The following is a 25,459-nucleotide window of genomic DNA, read 5'->3' on the forward strand; positions in this document are numbered from 1 at the left end:
GACTACGACTGAGGCTCCCGATCAAGGTGCCCACCCTGAATGACCCCGCACTCACCTGTAGGTGGCGCTTGCTCGCCTCCCGCCGCGCTGCCTTCTCCTTGAGCCTCTTCTCCTGTTCGACACGGGACAAGGAGACAACACATGTCCATCAGAACTGTCCACACTCATTATTAGAGAACAATGAGAACAGGGGAGGGGCGATGGGGTCCTTAGGACACACACATACACACAGAGAAAAGTAGCAGCCCTGGTGGATGGAAAACCCACATGAGACCTGGCTACCTCCCCCACCCCGCAGCAAGGGGGAAGGAAGGAGCCTGTCAAGAGAGTAAAGATCAGTCTGAGGGACGAGAGCAGAGGAGCCGGAACAACCGGGACGGGAAGTGCAACCATTTCCCAAACTATAGGAGCATCACAAAGCGGGCAGGGGGGACGAGCTAGGGGACGAGCTGGGGGATGAACCGAAAGTACCCAAACGTCCTCCGCGATCGGGTGGCGCTCAGCGGTTCGGCTCTGCTCTATATCAGCTCACAGCACTTGTGCCCTCGGGACACACAGCCCGAGAGCGACGGCAACACACTGAGCTCCTCTGGTTGTGAGCACATAGAGGGGGAGTCCATCGCATAACAACACTGCTGTACAACTTTTTTTTTTTAAATTTTAAAATGAATGAAGTCAGTTAATCTGAAAAATTAAACCCTGTTTAATATTAACAAAATTAGCAAATCTGACCATTAAAACTCATTTTCAAACATACATTTAAAAACATTAATTTTTTTGAGATGCAGAATTAGAGGGAATTGCTGCAGCCCCCCCATCTCTAAATAGCTAAACAAGAACTCGATTTAACGAGAATAAACAGATGTAGTGGCGATGAGGTGTCCTGTGTGTGTCGGTACAGTGTACAGTGTGCTCCTAAGAGCTGGGCTTCACTTTCTAGTGCGCTGGCAGCAGCAGGACCGTGAGAGCAGGTAGGAGTACATGCTGTGTGTCACATTATTAACATCATCATTTCCATCATTATCATCACTGTTATTATTATTACTATGAATCCTAGTACTATTGTTACTGCTATTATTAGCAGAATTGTTATTGTTTTCGTCAGTATTATCCTTCCCTGCTCAGCGCAGCTCTGCGCTCCACAGGAAATGACCAAATGCCAGACAAAGGAAAAAACTGTATATCAGCACAGCAAAGGAAATGAACAGAATCCGTTCCGTGGCTCAGGTAACGGCCGCAATGCGCGCACACACTGACGTCTACTGAACGACAACGGGGTGAGAACCCGGTATGGCCTGAAAACGAGCCCTTCCTTCCAGCGCGATGCGTGTTGTCTGATCCACGTTCCACGTGTGTGCACGCGCGCGCCTCTTTCTGGAGAGCAGAAAGAGCTCGTTTCCTTTGCATGTTCCGCTGGAAACGGCTAAGGTGCAAACGCCGAGCGAGGCGTCACTCGTGAGGGTGCAGGCAAAGGGACTTTGAAACACACAAAGTCGACTGGACTCTCGCAGCCAGACTCCTCTCCACGTCTCTCTGCTCTGGCTTCCTGTAGCTGCCAGTGTCCAGTCCAGCACCGTGGTTTCTGGCCTACAAGACGGTTAAAGGACCTGCATGCTGATACTTAAAGGACCTAGAGGACCTGATCCACCTCTGACTGCTTGGTCGTTCCACTCACAGGGGTGCAGAATTCAAAGTCTGTAGCTTCTCAGTAGCTGATGTTCCCCATGTGGTGGACTGAGCTCCCTGAGACCCTCAGGGCTGCTGAATCCCAGTCAACATTCAACGGTTTGAAATCCATCTCTTTCAGGCCCGCTTCCCTCCTCATCTCCTAACCAAGCTCCATAAGCTTGCATGTGGTGTTGGAAAAAGTGACTGCGCTTGGAAAACCTTGTGTCTGTCTCCAAAGCTCTTTGTCTATTGTTGATGCACTTTTGCTACTCACGAGTTGTGTGTCACTTTGCAGAGAAGGCTCTGCTCACTGAGTACATTGCATTTTCACATAAATGTACTTGTAAATTGTTGTCCGTGTGAATATCTGCCCTTCCCCGCCCAGCGAGCGAACAGACGGCAGCGTCGGACCCTGAGGGCTGTGTCCCTATCGCGTGCTGGGCTGCTCGGTATGTGCCAGCGTGTTGGAATCTGTCGAGGCCACGCTCACACCGGCGCGATACCATGCTCATCTCACGGCTCCAGCACCCCTGTAAATAAAGCCCGTCTCCTGATGGAAGCAGAATGGGGCCCCGGACAACAGAAAGAAAACAAGAGTAAAAAAACCAGTTGGGCTCGTGGAGAAGGAGGGAGGCTTTCAGGACAACGGTAAGACAGGAGGATCACGGGCTAAATGACGAATGCGTTCAGTGCGACTACACTGGACTTCTTCTCTGCGATGAACATTCGAGACGAAACATGTGCATAAATCAGGAGCAAAGAGCTTCTCTGCACCCAAGTGCACTAAGAGCAAGAACCCCTGAAGCTGGGAAAGTCCTTCAAAACTCCATCTGGCTGCTGCAGCTCCTCAATCGTTCCCCAGTAATAAAGGCGCCTTGGCTGGCGATGGGAGGAACCCGCCTCCGGGGCCCATCGGCACAAACTGCAAATTATATTAATGATCTGCAACACTTCTTTTTTTTGTCAGAACTAGCCCGGAAAGTGTAATTCCCCGTACAAAGGAGTGCCTCGACGGGGCAGCTGGCACGCTTAACCATCCTGGCAGATGAGGCACCTCAGAGATATTTGAGAGAGAAATCAGAAAACCCTGAGGACGAAAACTGCTGCGATGCTTGTAAAAGACACTTGACTCGAACCCCGGGGCGAGAAGCCATCTCGGACGGCTGCTGGTTGTAACCTGGTTTTGGGAGCCGGCGGAGCTGCTCCACACCAGGCCGCACCCAGGCAGGCTCCCGAAAGTGCAGTTCCGCCACCCATCCACACGGAGCGCCCACCGCCGTCCCCGCACCCTCTTACCCTGTGCTTCTCCTTCACTTTGCGCCTGTACTCCTCCTTGTCGAACTCCTGGTCCTCCCTGCGCAGCCGTTCGCGGGCCTCGTCCATGTTGATGCCGGACGTCTCCTCCTCGTCGGGGGCCGGCACGGCGGCCCTCTGGATCGGCGGCCACTGCTGCACCACCTGGAGGCGTGAGGGCAGAGAGCAGAGCAGGTTCACCGACGGGTTCCAGCCACAGACCTCAGGGTTGCGGCGATGATGAGGTCCCACCCCGACTGTCTATTACGAGCAGGACAAGGGCAGCTGGGAGCAGAAGTCTGTCTGTACCGATTTGTTCGTAACTCCAAATCCACCTCAATCACGACACAACCAATGAAAGCTTAACAACAGATGTCTCATGATTTATACACTTCCTAGGTTCTGTGAAAATCTCTCATAAAAAATAATGTTTTTTAAAATTGTCTGTAAAATGTATTTCATTATCTGTTTATTAACTTCAGTTAATTAGAGATAAGGTTCTGAAAAAGTCTTGGATATAGCTATAATAATAAAAAAAAAGCCAAAGTATTTTGTAACATTTAGTGACTTCAAGCAACATTTCAATGAAAACTAAATGACTGAAAATGAGTACATGGTCTTTACGTACTACTATTCAAACGACAAATTCAAAAATACGTGCAGCGTTCCTCCTCTTTCTTATTGATCATCGACACTTGAAACGCCAGACATGAGCTGTAAACACCACAGAACTGAGCTGAACTCAGTGTTAAAATGAAAATGCTACAAAAAAATAAAATAACCTGGAAATTCTTTGAAAATTCGCAACCTGAACGTTCGTAACACAGGAGCCACAACACGACAGCTCCGCAACGGTTCACAGATTTCAGATTTTTAACGTCAAGGTGTTGTTTCACCCTTAAAGGTAAGCAAAGCCAGAGCTCAGTGCACTCAAAGACTCAACGTGTCGCAATGTGCGAGTTCCAGATGTCCACGCGGCCGTGTGTAAGCGGGAACGGTGACATCGGTGAGGGACGCTGCTGGCCGTACATTCGATGCTGCCCCCGATATGTCAGTGTGCCCTGTTTGAGCGCTGAGCCAAGTATCTATAAATACCAGAAAGAACCACAAGGACTGAGTGTTTTTACCCAAAGGACAGGTGCTCCTCAGCAGCGCAAGGTTACAACAGCAGCAAACTGGGTTACTGCACTACGGTCATAGTTTGCTAAAGGCATGGAATTGAGTCCACTGTTGCCGCTGCGTTACCGGAGTCCATCGGACAGTCAGAAAGGGCAGCACAGGGTGTAGTGATTTGAACTGCCACCGTGCACCAGAAGGACCCAGGTTCGAATCCCACTCCAGCTGTAGTACCCTTCATCAAAGTACTTACATTGAACTGATGGTTATAAAATTATCTTGCTGTATAAATGGTTAAATCGGTGTTAGCAGATTCACATTCAAAGTCACTCTGGAGAAAAGTGACACATTAATTAATATGAATAATAATGCTGGAGCTGCAATTTCAGGTGTGGTACTATATCTACCAAAATCGAGGGTTGTCTGGTTGCGACCATCAATGCAACAGGAAGCAGAAATTTTATGCAGCGTTTGTAATGTGTCAGATAAATGAATAAATGTAAATGCTAGCAATTCATGGAAGAAGCCCTACTTTGCATTGAAAGGGGAGTGTAAATCACCTACAGTAAAGTAAAACAAAGCTTTGAAATAGAAAAAAGATTACTTCTTTGCTCAGGGGGGGTTCCAGTGTCCACACACATCTGCACACCTGTTTAGTTTGAAACCCATGAGGGAGTGGAGTACAAGCATCCAGAGCGTAGGGGGGGACACAGTGCCAACATCATATCGTGTGTGCCAAGTCTCGCGTGTCGAACTCACGCCCAACTGAAATTTGGCCCAAGAGCACAAGTGACTCCAGTGCAGACCGACCTCTCCGTCATCCGTGAATGCCATCTTGGTGTTCACTCTTAACTTCCTCTTCATCACTTTCTTGGCTTCTTTGAACTTGGACTCCTTTTCAGCTTTTTTTGTAGGCGTCGTCTTCTCATCCTAAAAAAGGCATAAACATCATTACATAATGGACTTAACTGATAATAATAAGCCCAGTACTTTTAAATATCACTAATGAAGGTGCAAATTCAATCCATTTCATCTGTCCGTCCATCCATTATCCCTCACTAATTATCCAATGAAGGATCACAGTGGTCCAGAGCCTTCCTTGGAATTATAGCGTGATGGGGTACGAGGCAGGGTGCAGCCTGGATGGGACAACAGTCCATCACAAGATGATCTCTCTCTCTCTCTCTCTCTCTCTCTCTCTCTCTCTCTCTCTCTCTCTCTCTCTCTCTCTCTCTCTCTCTCTCTCTCTCTCTCTCTCTCTCTCTCTCTCTCACACACACACACACACACACACACACACACAAGCACAAACTAAGGAAAGTCAACAATTGGTGTGAAACACATCACCAGCACAAACACAGGGAGAACACGGAAACCCCAGATTCGGACCGACGCACCCACGGTACCCGGTGAGCCATGGAGTCGTCCCGGTTCAGGTCCGTTTATTCCGCGTCACTCAACAGTCACTTGAAGAAGAGCACGTTGACTTGGGAAACAGCGTAAAAAAACACGACGCAAGGCGAAGTACAGCGCAGATAAGGTGAGAAATCCGCATGCTGGGTTTGAGGGACGAGACCCCACTTGTGAGCGGTAATAAGACTGCGGCAGTCTCCTTCCTTGGCAACTCCTTCCCACCCTCCTCACGTATGGCATGCAGACAGGAAGGAAGAGGAATGTGAGAAATGAAACGCCACGAAAACGAATTGCATCGCAGCGAAGGCGCTGTTCATTACCGCGCCGGCAACCACTATGGCCGAGGACTGCGGTACTGACAAAGTAATCCCATTAGCAAAGGGGCCCGGAGCAGAGAGGCCCGGCCCTGCGGGACGCCCTCCATCACCATCTTCGGGACACAGTCGTGTACGTTAAATAACACAAAGCACAATACATGCACAGTCCTGTTTACATGGATTGCTTGGTTACGCGCGCACACGCGCACACACGCACACACCCTTCCCTCTACAGCCACAGCTCATTGTTACAGCAACTAAATACCTTCCATTTGATGCCACCACAAGTGAACCTGGAAACACCAGTAAAAATGTTTGTTGAAACGCGAAGAGTGGAAATTTAAGCAAAGCAGATGCGCAGACGGACGGACGGATGGACAGAGACAAACAGACAGACGTGGTGTCTGGAAAAGCTCCTACGTTACGAAAAGAGAAATACAGGAGTATGACGATGTCCTGCAAGCTGGGGGAGAGCAATGTGTGGAGGACGCTGGTCGATGGGGAGTAATCACCCTGAAGCTGTTCGCAGGGGAGCCAAAGTCAACTTATGGTTTCTTAACTTTGTGCTTTAAATTAAAATTCTGATAAATTTACAGATTTCTAAATGAGGTCATGCTGATCCATACATTTACTAGAGCAAGGAAAGAATGATTAATAACCATTATTTATCTGGCACTTTTCTCCATGGAGATTTACAGTGTGAGGTGCACACATTGAGTACTATACCACGGAGTTTAAGTTCTCATTTTTTCTTAACTTCAGGCTTGATTACATGTAAAACTTAAAACAAAAATACGTCGGGTCCAAAAATTCATGTGTTGTTCAGGAACGTGTCTAACGTTCATCATCTTGCTAACGATCACCAACACCCAGCGAACTGAACTACGGTGAGGGGTACACTCCTAACTTTACTCTGTTCTACACTAGTAACATCACACTGTCCGTGTGCGTTTTGCTGCCAACTAATGGCGGCACATGGAAATGCAGGTTATTTCCATTCTGCAACAGGCAGAAATTTCTGAAAATATAATGGCAAAGACTTCAGAAAATTTCTTCAATGTTCGTAACGCGGGGTGCTAGTGAACTCCTCCTGTCAAGATCGCATTCGATATTTCCTCGCACATGAAGCCCACTGTAAGCGAGGTGGTGACGTGCTTATCCGTGGGAAATGGTCGTTCCGTATTTGAGGCATGAGGGCACCTTCAGGTGCATTTGCTGGGAGGGGCTTTCCGTTATGTTTGCAGAAAGTCACTTTGCCAAGTTTAAGTGCCCATGGGCTGTTCAAAAACCAGGAACGTTAAAGCAGCACTTTCTGCTGAATCGGCACATGATTTAACTCATAAATACTGCATACGACGACCCCTTGGCCATGGCTACATGAGCCAGAACACCTGCTTGGGTGTCCTCCTCCTCGAAGGACAGGCAGCATGAAGAGCTGCAGCATGGAACGTGGAGGTTTGAATCCCACCCGCTGGTGTGGCCCTCTTGATCGAGGTACTTAAACTGAATTGATGAAGGAGCTCCCCAGCTGTATAAAGTGGTACATTGTTAAGTACCTTACCACTGTAAATCTCTTCAAACTTTGATGTATTGGTTATACTCCCAGCACCACTGAGAGAAGGTGCACCGATATTTTTGTTTTTGGAGAATTCATCGCCGTCTCCTATTGGTTCAAAGTTCCACCGCAAAAAAGCAACGAGGTGAAACAAACTCGAAAATGTATTTCGAACCAAACATGTAGCCGTTACCAAAAAGGCAACCAGTCACAGAAAATGACACTTGGGACAATATGACATCATTCCAAATCAACACACACTTTTCTTTTTGGACTTTTGCACGAACTCCTCCTTTGTCCTTGTAAACTGAAAAACCGAAGTTGAATGAACTCCAAGGTTCTTAGCTGAGCTCTTTGGCCCAATTTCGTGTTCATTCCCTCCCAAGGCTGCCCACTCCAGCCGTGCTCAGCTTACTATACTGCACGCAGTATTTTCAGTTCAGCAAACGTACTGTATAATATCCGCTGTCTGAAAGTCCGCTTCTGAGTTCCGGAGGGACCCGGTACCTCAACGATGTGGGTCAAGAATAAAAAGGACAAAGCTGAAAGTAACCGTAACCTCGTAGACATTTATGATAATCCACTCCATCGATTCACCAATGACTCTGCACGGACTATTTGGTTATTGATAGATGGATGAACAGAGAAAATTAATGACGAAAGGAACGTATATTAAATGTAACACTGAAAGGAAGCTGAAATACTTTGCTACAAATGTAAAACATGTTACTATTGTTATTGTCACATGTAAAAACACCTTTGATTTTGGAATTTTCATTAACGTTAGGTGACATCTGTCTGGGAACCAATGGCTTTCTTTTCCATTATAAGTAACGGTTATTCGACACGCTCAATACGGGAATTTGTCTCATGGACGATTCCAATAAACAAATTAACCCCGTTATGTAAAGCATGGATGTACATTAAACATATAATACTGCATATGAGTACTATAAAATAGACTACAATACAACACCGACCACATCCCTGTGGTCTGACCGGCCAGCAGGACACTGAAAACACAATTTGGTACCTGTGCGAAACAAAGAGGGCGACGCTCTGTTCCCAGCTCTCCACCCCCACCCTCATGTAAGCCTCCAAAATCTAATTTACAAGTGGAGAAATAATATTCTCTCCAAGAATTCAATTCCTTAACCTTCCCGGTTTAATGAATACATTATGCAAGAGGCAAAAGGGATGTCTGGAAGTGAGTTTAAACGAGAAGTGATCTCCTTCTCCGTTATTGCTTTGCATTTTTAATAGCAAATTACGGGCTGTCTTTACCCTAGGACTCCAGCTTCTCAGGCAGTCTAAGTTCAAACTGGCATCACGCTTCTGCAAATACACAGTATTATAATGTTTAAAATAAAATATTTACATAACAGTATTTTTAACCAAGTATTTATTAGCACTACTGAAGAGAAACACAAAATATTTAAATATTCTACGACAATTCCAGGTCTTCATGAAGGCAAACGCAGTATGTCGCAGAGAGCAGAGAACGGTAATTGAGAACAAGGCAGTAAAACGGGGAGGTTACAGGAACAGCCGAGTACAATATACCCCAGCAGTTAATGTCGACACCTGGAAGGACTTCCCCATCCACTGGCGGGTCAACGCCGCTGAGCCTTGAGGGCTCTTCCACACCCTTCTCCATTCATGGCGCCATTTTTGTCAACAGGAGGAGCATGAGAGACCCCACAGAGCCCACTTGTCAAAGCACTTCATTGAAAGGATTGAGTGAAAACAGCCAACGGAAGAGAGCAGCACACAGGCGCTCCTGGAACACACGTGGCTTTGTGTGGACATTCGCCTACTGCTGTACTGTCCGAAAGGCAAAGCACCACACTTCGAAGACCTCGCGTACGGTACATCGTTCAGCGTAATGTACTGGGTTGAGCATGACGCTGCTCAGAACATTGGGATCTAACTGGAAGTTTCCAAACTCCGGTAGCAGGAAGGGCCCTGCTCTTGTCCCCTTGAGCGAGGACACGTAATGAGAACGTCTCCAGTAAACTATGGTAGTGTACAAAATGCAAGACTCAACATTACCTGCTGCTTGGTCCTCAGGGACAACGGAACAGCACGTTTCGGCCGCTAAACGTTTACAGTTCCCCAAGTGGATCAAAAGCGAACGTTTCCACGTTGTTTATGATAAAGAACAGTGGTGAACACTGAAGTATTCCTGCTTGTGATCACAATTACTTTCATAAACATGGCCATCCCTCACGTAATAGGGTTAAAATTTGTGCAAGGAGATGACTGCTGGGTGAATTCTCAATGTCAGGGGATGGAAAATTTCTCATGGAGAGGAAAAAAACGAATTGTCTCTGGATGAAGAAATGTCAGCTAAAATTTCTTAAAATTCAAAAATAAAAGGTATATTTGTAACAAAATTACAATTTTTGCGTGTCATTTTCATTCATTCGTTTGCTTTGGAGAAGTTTCAGTCAAATAAGAGTTTTGAATCGGCTATTTGAGCGTTCGAATTTAATTCACGCGAACCGAGGGTTGCCGCTGCTAAAGCCCGTCAGCGTGGGACGACGCAACACGTTTACACAGTACTCGGTTCCATTACAGAAGAAGCTTTGCGGAGTGAAACACAGCTGCTGGGGAAGTAAAAGGTTTAACACTTCTTGCTGTACAGGACCGTGTTTTACGACGGCTCAGTACATAGAACCGACATCTTTACGAAAGCGCTACGAGACACTAGTAAGGAGCGCTAAGGGGCTGAAACAGAACCGACACCTTACTCTCGATGGTAGGGTAATCTTGAACACCATTTCACAGTTTCTGTCTTATTAGACGTTCACTTTGATCAAGGCTCTTTAATGTTTGTAATGGTCCTTTAGGGTAAATTCCCAACCATGTTCTCCCCAATAAAAAGTCAAGGGACCCAACGAAACGAGTACCGTACCGGGGGCAGGACAGTGATCCAATGGAACGAGTACCGTACTGGTATCACACGGTAGGCACGACGCAATTTGTGCTCGGTGGGCACCTCGGAGGAAGCCCTGCAATAAAAACATCACTTTTATCACACGTCCTTTATTTCCCCACCTCTCTCCCTAACCCGCCCAAGGGCTCAGCTACAATTATTTACCGAGTGTAAACAAACAGCAGGGACCTCAGCGCACCGGTTTTGGTTCATGCTGTTCGTGTGCCGCTCATGCACAACAATCTCCCCGAAACCCCCTGCGAGCGCTTTTGTTTGCAAACACTCGGCGAGTCGAGTTACTCGGCCGGTCGGAGGGAAAACCGCGCTCGACGGTTTATTCGGCTTCGTTGTCGCACAGACGATTTAAACAGTGATCGATGTCGAAGGGGAGAACGGGGAATAAAAGCAAAAGCTAAATGCAAATTGCTGAAGTCCTCAGCAATTCAGATTCAAAGTGCATATCCGCCGTTATGCAACCCTCAACAGATGTGATGAAAACACACTTTGCAAAACACATAAAGCCCTCGCCCTGCCACTTTCATACTTACCCAGCAGTGACTTGAACTAAGAGCTAAAAACATTTATTACTAGAGGGGCAGTAACTAAGTAGAGAAATGGCTTTAACCAACAAATCGCCTGTTGGCAGCTTAAACCCTGACACACACAAACACACACACACACACACACACACACACACACACACACACACACACACACACAGAGTTATGAGCCAAGGCCACTTGAACCCATTTCTTGTGAAAATAACAAATGTGTTCTTTTCCTCTGTCCTCTTCCACGTGGGCAGCGCTGTCACTGCACATAAAATACACACTTATACGGCTGTTAATCAAAGACAAGGTGTCCGGGATCCATGTCTGACCCTCTGCAGACGTCCAAAGCAATCTGAAAACAAGGTCAAACCACCTATTTCTGTATCTCTCAAAGCAAAGGACATTTCACAAACATTTAAGCAGATGATTACTGCAAGGCATTACTACTACAAAGTATATTCACCAAAAATCCTGTTAAAAACCCTTAGAAACACTCTGCAAATGACTTTATTTTACTGTATTTGTCACCCGGTAAGGGTGAAAGGAAGGGATCCAGGGCAGTTAGAGCCCAAACAAGGCACAAAAAGCAGTTTTGGAGCGATCATGTGGGGATTTGGATGGACACACATGTGTTAGGAGGCTAAATGTGGTCGTTTAATGCTCTGAAAGTGAAATCCCACTCGATTGTAACTGCATGTTCTGAACCCTTACTGAAAGCACATGGAGAGTGCACATTGTATATATGTTTATACACATCAACTAAAAAGGGCACTTGATGCGTTACGATGGCCGCGAGTCGGTCCGACCACCCGCTGGTGACCTGTACTGTGTTCAGCCGTCGGAACTACGCAGGCTAGAGCCTCAAGCGCTAAGGGGACAATCCTGGATCCCACAGCCTACTGGGTACTTATCTTTTAAGGGGACTGCAGCAATCCTGTATTTTCTTCTCTGAAAAACTCAGAGTGGGAGGAAAAAGCCAAAGACTTCAAAGGTATGTAAACCATCAAACAACTGCAGTTACCAGGGTTACCGGGCAAGGGGGTAAACAAGCATTTGTTGAGTAACTGAATCATTTACATCTAGTATAAATTATCACACTATCATATCACAGCTATATACATCTCTAATATAAATTATCACACTTATAAATCATTTCTGGCACTTGGACTAGCGCGAAATTACAGGAGCAGATGAGGGCCTTGTCTGTGTGTGTGTGTACATTAATCAATGCTTTAATCGAGCACAGTATGGAACTGATGAGAGGGCCCCGCCTCCACGCTGTCAGTCCTCCATCACAGCTTTAACATTTTGAAAATATTTCAAGCAGCGTTATTAATTTCCTCAGCGCCCCGAGCCGCGACGTACCTGTGCAGTGCAGCTCCCAGGCATGATTTATGAGTCCAACCTGCAAGGCCTCAATTACACTCGAGAAAGGAACAGAGGAACAGCTCCTGCCTGCTCCAGCTTCTGGAAAGATCCGGGCGAGGCGTTACACAACCGAATAAGCCCTTCCGCGCCGATTCCTGCGCACACGCATCACGGGCTCCACACACACCCAGAGCATTACATCTTTGAGAAGAATTAAAATAAAGACGGGCCCTGGGCATCACCGCACGCTACATACACTGTGGAGTGTGTGGTGCACTCGAGGGCCCTGGGATGAACGCTGCAGGCGCAGAAGAGGGAAGGGAAGGCGAAGTGCACGTACTTTCCATGTCACTGCGTCCACAACCGGAAGGGGGCTGGAGCACCAGCGTTCATATTTAAACAGCAGCACCACAGAGTAAACAGGTGTCGACAGTTCCAGAGAGCACCCTCAGGTGACGACGACGACGACTCTCCCAAAGTTACCTGTCAAATGCAGGAAAAAAGGCTGCACAGCCTCATCGGACTCGTTTACGCCCACAGTTCAATCCGATTACCCTCAACAAACCACGAGAAAACTGGCCCTGCGCGTTTGCGATCCGGCAGCCCGACGGCTCGTCGATGCTCAGCTCGGCTCTCGCGCCCCCGCAGGGCAACCGGCTGCCGCGAGCGCCGCGCCGAGACGCGTTCGGCCAACGCCGCTGACGCTCCTTCTGGAAACGAGCCGCTCGATAGGGGCGGCAACGCCCTGTCTGGTGCCACCCGCAAGGCCCTGGGTCCTTGGAGCGCAAACAAATGTGACCACTATAAGAGCCAATAAAAGCTTCGTAACACAGACGCCCCTCAATCTATTCATCTTGAGCTTCTGTAAATACCTCAGACAAACCTGGACCGGATCAAAAATTCGCAGCGAGACTTATTTCTTTAACCCGTCTTCACTGGCCGCGATCTGGACTCTATACTGGAAACAGAGGGTGTGAGGGAGGGAACATCAAGGACAGGACACCGTCCCTCGCAGGACTTTTTATTAACTCCAAGGTATATTAAAGTTAAATTCAATTTCAAATGACTGAAAATAAAAATAATTCTTCTCCATTAATTCCTACTTAATGTTGACTAGTTTACCCTGTAAACGTGCAGGGCTGTCACCTCATTACTGTCACTGGAATACCACAGTAAACACTGTGGGAGCGAGCGCGACGAACCCAGGGCTGCACTGGTACTCTTTGGCTGCTCTTTACTGGAAACAGAAGTACAGGCAGCATTTTCTCTGCAAACAAACTCATTTTTTGAAATCGGAGAAGAAAATACAGTTAAAAGCAACAGAACGTAGAAATGTTTGTATCTTGGGAAGTTTGAAAGTCGAATGAGGACCCGACGCACTCAAAGATGCACCGTTGACTTCAACAAAGGGTCAGAGGTTGCGGTAGAGCCTCTCGCAGCTGTTGAATCACAGTTCTTACGGTTACGTGCGAATTGCGCGAAGCGTGCGAGAGCGCCGGGGTCGCTGTGAGAGAACCGCGTCGGGGAGAAGAGAAGCGACGCTCGCACGCAGCCACAGTGAGACGACAAGCCGATACCAGACAATAAGAGTTAAACACGCAAGCGCAGAGACATGAAAATTCAATGAGCTCCTCTTCTCGGCCTCAAAGGAGCAGCGCGGAGACGGGAAGCGGCGCTGCTGCAGTCTGTGAGAATTCCTGCGGCCCGAAGAAGGATCAATGGAAGGCGCTCGAAGGACTTAATTATGCTAAAAACGGCCTTTATCTGCGCTCCCGGCTCTCGGCCCGTCTACAAAGAGCGTAAACAGCGCTTTCAGGGAAAGTTCAGCGCAGTATTACCTGCATCCGCTCTCAGGAGCCGAGCCAATTTGTGCTTAATATGCATACAAGAGCGTTTTGTTCGTCTTCAAAGGTGCGTTCAGTAAGCGTGTTGGTTCCAGTCAAACTTGAGCCTCCCGTCGTCGTCGCCGCTGTCTGGTGAGAGGAGCAGGCGAGGAGCAGCAAATCCCACGGCACGCAGCTCCACAATAACCTGTTAGTGCGCTGCATCTGCTCCTGAATTATTCATTGCATCTCTCTGAAAGGTTGTATGAAAAGAGATTATCTCGAAACGCAGCCCGTTTTTCATTCATTTGGTGCCTTATTAAATTACTGTTTAAACACGGTGCCACATGATCCTAAAAAAACATTAAGCCCAATCAAAGTGAATCATGCAATCAACACAACTGTCAAAAAGCAATACATGTCCTATTGGTGGAAAATGAAAGGATATTTCAATTTTACGGTGGGGACTTTGCAGGCGCCGCACAAATGACTGATGAATTGAGTGTCACTTTAAATAGCGGTAAAACCGAGCCGCGCATCCCGGGGCCTCCTCTTAAAAAAATGAAAAAATATATAAATACCATCTGAATCATGCTGTCCACTCAATGTGAACCATTTTGTCATCGGAGAAAAAAAGATCATTGTCGGAAGCCATCAAAAATGAGTAAAAACAACAGTAACAAAAGATTTACCATGTAATATATTGCATTAGTGATGAAAAAGACCCATTTGCCCTTGGGGGGGGCGTCTGCTCATTTCTCTTTTCCACTACCAGACTCACTAACACTGAAAGGACAAAAGCACTTATCGGTAACATCGCAGCACACAATCGGACGATGGTTTCATTGGAGGTGTACAGAAAAGGTGTTAAATAACAGTAACACGTGACCCCCCCCCGTGGCGAATGTTATGCAGAAAATGTCACCGTTGCCATGAAGCCCTGACTACTACTGTAACAATGAGAGAACATGAGAAAAGAGGAAAAGAACGTGTGCCTCCCCTCCGCCGCTGTACACTCACTCATCACTATTAACTCAATAAGTAGCAGGATGAGGCATCAGCACAGGGACCATGTGTTACAGGCATGTATGGAAACAGTGTAAAACACATCGGTTTTAGGGTAAAAGCTGTCCTGAACAGGTAGCAGATCATTCGTACAACTCCTGCAGCGCAGCTCTAGAGTCCTCAACTCGCACACGACACCACAACTGGGACCAAGTTGAGTTGGAAACTCTGAGCACGACATCACAATCGAAAACTTAATAATAGAGGTTCTGTACAAGCCTCAGATGATGCCACAATTAATTAAAATTTTAATGCAAGACATTTGTTGCATTTTTATGATCTATGCAGCATCCTTGCCTTCCAGAGTCTGATCTATCCTGGAACCACTGGGGGTGAGTCTATTACAGGCCTTTTATTTTATTCGCTCTTATTAAATAGGAGCAACATGGACAACATTTGTCAGCACCTGATCGCTTTCAGTTTTCTTCTTATCCTTACAGTCAAAGAGTAACTAAAGATGTACCTTGATTTATCTGCGCTGTACGTCCTGTTAAAGTCTTGGATATAGCCAAATAAAAAAAATATGCTGGAAGACTTATTTTTACATTTTTATTAACTTCAATGATATCCAAAGTAAAATGAATGAAAATACAAACAGATCCTCACCACAAATTTATGCTCATCATCAGAATCAGTCAAGAACCATAAAAGCTCCCAGATTTTACCCTGGTAATTCTACAGAGACAGAATCACTCTTCCTGTCACTATGATTCACTGACTGGCAATACGAGACACTGTAAACACTGCGGAACAAAGTTGCGTTACTGTGGCCCCATAACTCATATTTACCTGCTCTTTACTGCCAACTAATGGCTGCACATGGAAACGCAGGTGAATTTTGTTTTGCAACAAATTTTTCCACAACAGGCCAGTGGAGAAAATGCAAGAAAAACAAACAAATGGAAAATGTGCCTTCAAACCTGCGTAACTTGAACGCTCGTAACATGAGGATGGACCGTACCGCAACCCTTGCAACAGCGCGTTGAGCAAGTTGATGATATTCAATACGGCAGCATGTCGAGCGAAAAGACGAGAAGCGTAACACGGAGCTGCGGCTCGTGGGGTCGCTGTGCAGGCGGTGCGGGATGACGATGCGATGAAGCACAAGTCCACGGTTAATCGAGTTGGCCGCAACAAAAGGCCACCGTTATCGCTCTATTTCAGCGACGGCTCGCACCCCGACCGTAGGCGGTCTCCCGCCGAGGCCCCGCTGCCCATCGTAGACATTACTTTTCATCCCTCTGACCGCTCAAACCCGTGGCGGCGCCACGCTCTGACGCTCGCCACGGAAACGAAACGGGGCAGAAACACAGCAGACTGTCGGCAGCGACTCGTTTATAAAAAGCAACCATTATTTCTCATTTGTATCCTCAGTAAACCCCCAGTCCCAAAGCGTTGGCCCAGCAGCACGGGTGCGAAAACAACAAACATAATCCATCCAAAGCACCCGTGACAGCGTTCGCGCTTATTCCACGGGGTTACTGTGGTAACGGGGAGGGGGGTACTGAGATGGGAGTGAGTGTGAGCCACTCGCCCATCGGTGCCAGCAGGGGGCGTCGTGGTTGCAGCTACTGCCTAGTGCTGAGAACCTGGGTTCAAATCCCACCTCTCGCTGTAACGCTTTTGATCAAGTAACCCTGATCGATACACACCCAGCCGGATACGTGCGGAAACGAGCGCGAATGTGTGACGACACCCCGGTCCGTCAGCGCAGAGCACCGTTACACGAGTTGGCGTACGAGACGCACGTTGCCCGAAATGATCTGTTTTCCGGTGGAAAACACAAATTATCTGTGGAACAAAAATTCTGCAGCCAGCTATTTTCGAAAATCTTCACACGTTCTTTCTTGACAAGCACCCAGCACACACTCCGGAGCAATTAGGGCTCCATTAATAATAGAGGATTACATTTCCACAGCAGTGTGTTTTATTGCTAATTAAATCCTTTCATGCTAGGATTTCTGATTCTGATGAAATATGAATCTGTGTTAATTGCTCCACGGCACAGGAAGGCGGCGGCGGCAGCAGCAGCAGCAGCGGCGCTGCACTCGGGGCCCTTCCTGCTCCGCGGCCTGCGGCGAGCGCTTGGGAGAACGAGGAACACGTGAGCGCGGCCTCACACCGTTTCCCACGGTAAGGAACGCCACGGTCACCTGGAGCCAAGCGCTGCCACGGACACATTTGGATTTACACTTGCCTTTCTGTCTCTCTCTCTCTCTCACTCACACACACACACACACACACACACACACACACACACACACACACATACACCGCCAGGAGCCCGGCGCCGGAGGAGCAGTCAAACGAGTGACGTTCAATTACTTCCACAGAAAGTCTGCAGGACCCCCGGGGGAGAAAAGTTAATTTTTTTTTTTTTTTTAAAACACATTCACAAATTGAATTGATTCATTACATTACGCAAACTACATAATTTCACATTATATTTCCTCCAACTCCAAAACAACAAGTGCTACTGCTTACACCTCCCTACACTGATTTACACCACATTTACATGGTAATGTTGTTTAATCAGTGTCGGATAATGAGGGGGTGGGATCCAAACCCGGGTCCTTCGAGGGCAACGCAGCAGCTCTAAGCACCGCGCCACCTAGTGGCAGCAGTGAAGTAACAACCTGAGACGGCGCAAGGCGAGTGCGGATATGAAGGATCTACACGTGATGGAAATATGTCAGTGACGCCAAGCTAAATGTTAAACCCCGGAATTTTGCTTTGCTTTTAATCACGACAAGAAAGGGGTTTTCAAAACATGTCGAGTCGAGAGCTGGATGATGGAGAGTGTTACCACCGTCTGGACTGAACGCGACTGAGAAGGGAACGTCCCCATCATCGGGTGGCGTTTCTGGGGCTCCTCTCCACAGCTCTCCCCGCAGGTGGGACCCTGAGCGTAAGTTCAGCGACTTGTTGGGATGCTTTTAGCGACAGGATGACTTTTGGAACAGCAGGAGGGCAGCGTGGCATACAGACGCAATGTCCTCTCTCTCTCTCTCTCTCTCTCTCTCTCACACACACACACACACACACGCGCCTCTTACATGTTACACATCTCCTGTACAGGCAAAATGCTACGAAGCTGCACTCAAAGTCACTTGGACAAAGTGTCGTCTATTCCTTTCATTTCTTACTACGTTATTTACCTCATGCTTTTCTCCAAAGGTGCTTACACTGATTTTACCATGTGTAGAGGAAAGTAATTTAAGGTAAGAACTTACTGGCGATCACGGCTACGCTGTGTTCCTGCAGCACACGGACGGAGAAGCTCTCGAAGCGATGACGCGATAACGGGGCGTTCCCATCTCGGCGCTTCGCTGTCTGTCATCGGAGGCCGAAGACACCAACGAGGAGACGAATGACCGACGGCTTCAATAACGCGGCTCCAATAACGCGGCTCCAGAGAAGCGTCGTGCTGCCGGTGCCACGTTCGCGCGAGCCGAGAGCGTTTGGGCGCCAGCGAAGTACAGGCTGGCAGTTGTGCAAAGTGACCACAGTACTTTCATAGTACTTTCAGGGACATTTACCATATACCGCTTGACAAGTACATGTATGCCAGTTTTTCAGTTTCCAGGACAACACACACTTAACATGACTAAATTCTTCTTAGAATTGCAAACAATTCATTTAAAATTATGACTAATTGACAGGCTGGACTATTCGAGCGCCCAAAACAACGGCCTCAAGGCACTGTTATTGCACCTGGTGAATTCAGATGGGGGGTTTATGGGTATTTCATATATTTTAAAGGGCCACTTCGTGGTCTTATGCACGACATGTCCACAACATCTCGGTTCTGGCTCCAGTGTGGTGGAAAGAGCTCCCTCTGTCCCTCAGAGCTGCTGAATCCCTTTCAACATTCAGTAAGAGTCTTAAACCATCCCATTCAGCTGCCGCTGTCACCATCACCTCTGTACTTCCCTTCAGCTCCACACGCAGACAGCGGTACGATGTGGTGTGGGACACACCGATTCCTTCGTCTGCGTGTGAACAACACATGGAAACGTACTGTTTATATGCCCTTTGAACACAGATTGTACAGTATCCTCTGGTTCCTAGAGGGGGCGTCACAGCCGTTTCTGCTCAGTGCCGCTGCAGGAAGCCCTCATCTCACTGCTCATACATCACTGTGAGGGTGCAGCCGGTGATCACGCAGCAGAGCGGAAAAGGCAGAGCACCGATTGGCTCAAAGTTCTCTCTTTAATGGGCACAGGTGACGACGCCCGAGTTCAACAGCAGCGCGCGTCGGTCGTCGTCGTCGCTCCTCACTCCTCGGCCGAAACACCGCGAGCACCTTCCTCCCGGAGCTGCTCGCAGCATCGGGCCTCGATGCTCCAAGCACATCTTCCCGTATATCGGACCCCAGTTAGCGCGACACACACGTCATTAACTCCGTGCGCGTCACCACCGAGGACTCTGGCTCCGCTAATTAAGAACTCTGCTCATTTAGCCGCTGACGGAGGTGCGCTTCCTCTCGAGACCAACACAAAGAACCGGCGCCCACTGCCCCCGCCTGAATGGGGGTCAACTCTGATCCCCATTTTTCTCCTGCAAAGAGCGGCGACGTGGAGGAGGTTGAACGCCTGGGAATCGGCAAAGGTGCTGAAAGGGCTCCGGTGGTCCGGTGAGAAGCACCTCTGTTCACCAAAAGAGTTGCCTCTTTGGCGAAATAAAAGAGCGCATTGAGTCGTATGCATTCCACACCAGCTTGCACCGGGAATGAGCCCGCGTGTCAACGAGAAGCAGCCTGCTTCTCCCAACACCACGGTCCTGGTCGATCTAAACACTTCAGGCGGCACCGCGGCGGTGCCCGGTGCATAGCGGCCAGTTACGGAAGTAACGGAGCCAAAGAAAAGCAGGCGACTCCAGTAAGTCGGGGCAGCGGCCAAAGGTACGAACGTTCATCTCGTGCCCACAGAGGCACTCCGACAACATAACCGCTCTCAGCAGCGACCTAGAACGGAGAGCCAAGTACACTGCCACCACCTGGTGGATGGAAGAACAGAGGTGAAAAGTGTCTTCAAACTGTCAAGGTACAAAGGATAGAAGTAGGGGAGGGGAAGACATGATAAAAACGAAGGAGGGAAAAAGCGCCCCGGCGGGTGCGGAGACAAAGGTGCGGACGGTGTAAAACAAAGAGGGCTGCGCCGGGGGTCGCGGGGCTCTGCTGATTGAGCTGCCGAGGAGCCATCTTCTCGCCATCGATCTGAGGACACGACACTAAAAGGCTGCATAAATAAGACCCCGAAAACATTACCTCTGCCAGGGGTCGCTTCCAATAAATTAACAGGAGTAACATCCCTTTGAAAGTGACCTGACGACCCCCCCACCCACCCGCCAGCGGGAATTACTGGACCGTGGCCGATACCTCCGATCAGATGGCAGCCGATGCTCATCCGCAGGATGGGAAATTTCGCGCGATCCACGGGAGTCTGCTGGGACATCAAAGGTTTTCGATGTACATTTACATAACGGACTGGAGCGCGCGCGCGCACGCACGCACGCACGCACGCACGCACACAAAAAACACTGACGAGACAATAGTCAGCTCAAGTAAAGGCCCTCGTCACGAAACCTTTCAAGTGCCGCCGTCTCCATGAAAAACTTGAGCGAGAATGTGTCAAGGGGGTATTGCATCAAACTCTTAAGTTTGAAACTATTTAATATTCATATTCTTAATTGCAGTTGTGAAATGCAATTACCGCCGACTTGTTTCTCAATTCTCGTAAGAGCAACAAGGGGCAATGGGGCCTACTCCTTGTGTACAGAGACACAGACACGCTTACCGTCCTTCCGCTTGGGGATCTCTTCACTCCTTTTACTCGCACTTTGGGCGTGAAACATTGGGCTGTAGGAGCACTTCAATGAGCACTTTACAAAACATGGGAAACCTACACTGTTGTACAGTACGTTCATTCGTTCTATTTTTTCCATGTTGTGCCAACGGTCCAAAGCGAGTCTGTACTTTCGGGGAAGTTCCATTTCACAAACACCTTGGGAAACCAATTGTCGCCGACATCCTTCCAAGTAAACAAGTAAAGGGCACCTGGTGCCCAGCGGGACTCAGGTGTTCACTATTACTGTATTACTGTACCGCCCTCACACTCGTGGCGGTCCTCACTTTTACACCACCAGGCGGGGAGGGGGAGAGCTGCAATTCACACAACGATGACATACTTGTACTGACACAACGCTCAAAAGGTTTGGTGCGATATATCTGAAATGGATGCGTGTGCAAAACGTCAGATTAAAGCAAAGAATCAATGCAGATTTTGTAAACGTTTACTGCGTTTCCACGACGACAGCGAAACCTGCCCCGGGTCCCATTCCAACCCTGGGAACAGTGCAGGATTTTTAAAACCATTATAATTACTTCACTGCACTAATATTTCAATGCATCATAAAATTTAAACCATATTAAACTGAAAGAGAGGTTTCAATCATTCTTGCTAAAATCGATCGATGCTTTTTGAGAAACACCATTTAATGATGTTTTTTCCCCCCCATTTTCTCCCTTACAACTGATACTACAAAACATTATTTCAGACATTACAGTTAATACAGAGATTATAGAACTATTCTTACATCATCGGGTAGCTAACACATTGACAGTTAAGTTTGTTATACATATAAAGATTTTGTTTAAAATGTACTCTTCGTCATCCTTCAATTTCTCCGATTATAATTTGCACAGCAGATTTCCCAGCAGTGAACTTGTTTTATATCGTCTTTATGATGCAGTGCAACATTCTTACAACAAGAGACATCTGCTGTGCAACGGCTGCCGAAAACACAGCGACCAGACCGTGATGCGCTGTAGTTTCCGGAAACATCAACATTCTGCACACTGCTGTTAAATGCTACTTCTCGTGTTCGCAAACGTACTTACGGCGTCACTCTAGGTGACCGTATTTTTACCTCCTATGGCAGGCGGGATTAGCGCTGGAAACTACGAAGCAGTACCTTTCCTGCCTCTCTATTCCACTAACTTGTCCTGAAATGAAGCTCAGACTCACAGCTCTGCCATGAATCCGTCTTCTGGCGACAGTAAAAGTCTTGGATACGGCTATAACAGACAGAAGTATGTGGTGGGACTTCCAAACACTTTTATTGACTTAGTACATTACAATTAAAACTGATTTAAAATTGCTGTGTAAACACGGATTCATCGATCACACTGACGTGTATAATTATAATCACTTTTCACTGACCACGGACACAGGCAAGAGATGAGCCGTCAACACCGGGGAAGTGAGTTGAATTGGCGTGGTCCCGCACTCCTACTCTTTACTGCCAACTAGTGGCGGGAGGCAGAAATGACGACGACACTTCATACGGAGCAAACTGGGCAAATAAGTGAGTGAAGAAGAGTCCAAACGTGTGTCTTTGAAGACTTGTAAATGCGATGTTCGTGGATATAAAAGCAGCAGCGGAACGTTGATCAACGACACCATCATTCACTGCTACAGTACACGCCCGCAGGGCCAGGGAAACGGCAGCCCTGGCGAAGCACAATGACAAGAGTGGTCCCAGCGGCGACCGATGTGCAGCAATGACGGCAAGAAGGCGCTCCATAACACTTTCTTCCTGCCAAGTGTCCGCGGTCTCGGGATTTCCCGACTCGCTGCGTCAGCCCAAATCCGAGGGGGACGAGATCGGCGGAAAGGTGCGAGCAGATGGCACGGCAAGCGGACACAAGTCCCATGGGGCCACACGGTGAAGCGCAGTACGGGAAATTAATTGGGGTGTAAAAGCTGATGACGGGTAAAAGCGCGTATGAGCAGGTCTCGCAATAAACGGATGTGTTACAATTAGTGTCTCATTTATAGGCGATGCTCGGTGAGGTAACGTCCTGTCACAACTGTGACTTCTGTAAAGTCGTTAAGAGCTGTGGCAGCAGCGAAAGCGGCACATTCTGGCGCTCTGAAGGACTGAAGCCTGAGCGACGGCACAATGGCGGCACTTCCGACGACGGGTTTCAGCGACGGCACAGTAACGCTTTACTAGTGGCGCGGCGGCGCGGCAAAGGGGTGATGCCACCGTTGGCGTGAAGAGCAACGTACTCCATTTGGCCAGCACGGCTCACCGCGTCCCGTACACTTCACATTTACACACAAAGAGTGCGAGCGGCACGTTGAAACACGCAGTAAAGCACATGAAACAAATGAGGAATTTAAATGGGGGCAGGGTCTATCGACCTGGAGCTGGGCTGAAGCACTCAATTTCAAACATGAAGAGCAGGACGTCGACCGAAAGGGAGGCGGCAAAAGGGACACAAAGGCTACGCTGCATTTCACGTGGCTCACTGACTTGGCGGTGAGAAATGATGACGACCGTTGAGCGAGGCCACTGGTCTGATATACGACAACACAAAGCACCGCAAAGTAAACCTCTTACTGCATTTACCCCAATCCCTGGAGCTGGGTAAGCAAACATAAAGAGGGCTAAATCTAAATGCACCTGGAGGTGGTTCCATTATCTGCAGCCTCTGAACTCTTACTCATGCCTCACTCTCCTCTTCTCACGTGTGTGTGTGTCTGTGTGTTTAAAACAGATAAGCGGGAAGCCGTTCAGCTGTTTACCTGTACGGTTTGCAGCCACAATGACCTGCACCGTGTATCTTTTTTTTCCCCCAACCTGAATTTCTAATTAATGAGACAGGATGGAGCCGCTCGGTGGTTCATTTTGTTTCATACAGAGGAAGAACGTCAAACACCCAACTTCACGTGATCTGAGCACAGTTCGGTCCCACGATGGAGTCCAAGTCGGGTCGAGACGGGGCCTCTGACCGCTATTAACCTTCTCGTGGAAACTCGGCCTCAACAATCTCAGCTACACTTCCAGCTCTGCCCCCCCGCCATGGCCTTTCGCCAGCCGTTGGGGACCGCCCTCAACTCCGAGCAGTTGAGATCGCTCTTCAGCACTGCAGGAACCTCCCGGGGGTTGGGGGTACCGAACTTCCTGGAGCACCGTGGGAGTCCGGCATCAACTACCGACAGAGAGGCTGTCAAATAACATCTTATTTCTTTCTTTCTGCCAATTTCAGAGCCATAAAGGAGGGGGGGGGGGGGGAGTGCCATGTGAACAGCGCCAGACACAGACACACCTTTCACTTTTCTCCGAGGCTTACACACGTCCATCTCACCACATTTGTCATTACAACCCTCCATTCTTCCATAGGACCAGCATTAACTAAACATAATTAACACGCCGCCTTCCCTCAATGTGACACCAATAAAGAGCTCAGGACAGTAAATTACCAGGTCAAGACAAGATGTAAAAATACATCCCTACAGGAAGCGCTCTCCCAGCGACAGCAACCCCAGGTTCTAAGTACAGGTGTGTGTCTGACACCATGCCGTGTTCACAAAGAGCCCACGTGGAATCGCCCACCAGGGCAAAGCTGCAGCGAAAGGAACGGGAGGAAGGAAGAAATCTGTGATGTTACAGGTTAGTCATCCATCCATCCATCCATCCATCCATCCATCCCACAGAATAACCCCCTTGGCTGGGGGATCATAGCAGGACCAAATTACCATTTCATTCTAGAAAAAATACTGCTTTAACAAACCGAAAAAGCAGCACAGAAAAATGTCTACTGTGCCAGCCGACGACAGACATCAACATGTGGTGAAAATGACTGACAAAAGCATACTGGGGAAAGCAAAATGTAAACTTTTGCCCAAGATGAAAACGTTGCCATGTGAAACAGAGGTCTGTGTTGCAAAGGCCAGGAGGACAAGAAAGGTCAGGTGTGTTTGCCACAACGTACGTGTTTTCACCACTGCGTTGCTGAGTGAGTGAGTGAGAGTGAAACTGACAACAAGCAGTACAGATTAGAGGAAACAGAGAAAAAGTCATCCTGGAAAAGCGTTCATAGCAGCTGATGCACTGATGAGGGTCCTTGTTAAACAGACAATGTTCCACTGGCTCTCGAAGGGAGAGACAAACCATGGCAACAAATGTGGGGCACAGGATGCCATGGGAAAATGTAAGAAGGTCTCCAGCGTCTGGAGCAACCACACGCGAGCCTCCACGCTCAACCCGTCTGCTTTTCATGGCACGTTTCCATGGTGATTCTAATAAGAGGGAAAAAGGCTTCAGATGGCAGACGTTGGGTCCCGGTAATAAAAGCTGAGATATTGCAGTTCGCCGTCTTCACCGAGATAAAAACCCAACTGCAATCAGCCATGTATGAATGAGCCTCTGTGCTTCTGTAATAAGACTTTCTTTACTGGTACAAAACACAAACTTCTGAAGCTTCTGGGCACCAGGAATTTCTCTCACCTTTTGCTGCAACCATGACTCATCTCACACTGCTTGGCGCTCATCCTTGATCG

General features: G+C 48.1%; 1 protein-coding gene across 1 annotated transcript in view; it reads right to left on the minus strand.

Annotated features, from left to right (window-relative positions):
• ddx10 (DEAD (Asp-Glu-Ala-Asp) box polypeptide 10) overlaps positions 1–25,459 on the minus strand; it is a 59,270-nt gene that overhangs the window by 8,430 nt on the left and 25,381 nt on the right. Inside the window, exons 14-16 of the mRNA XM_018736455.2 lie at positions 4,888–5,007; positions 2,965–3,126; positions 56–112 (exon numbers count right to left, since the gene is read on the minus strand). Of these exons, the coding sequence (XP_018591971.2) occupies positions 56–112; positions 2,965–3,126; positions 4,888–5,007 (339 nt within the window). The remainder of the gene's footprint in view (positions 1–55; positions 113–2,964; positions 3,127–4,887; positions 5,008–25,459) is intronic.

This window comes from Scleropages formosus, chromosome 3 (genome assembly GCF_900964775.1).
Source record: "Scleropages formosus chromosome 3, fSclFor1.1, whole genome shotgun sequence".
Classification (NCBI taxonomy): Eukaryota; Metazoa; Chordata; class Actinopteri; order Osteoglossiformes; family Osteoglossidae; genus Scleropages; species Scleropages formosus.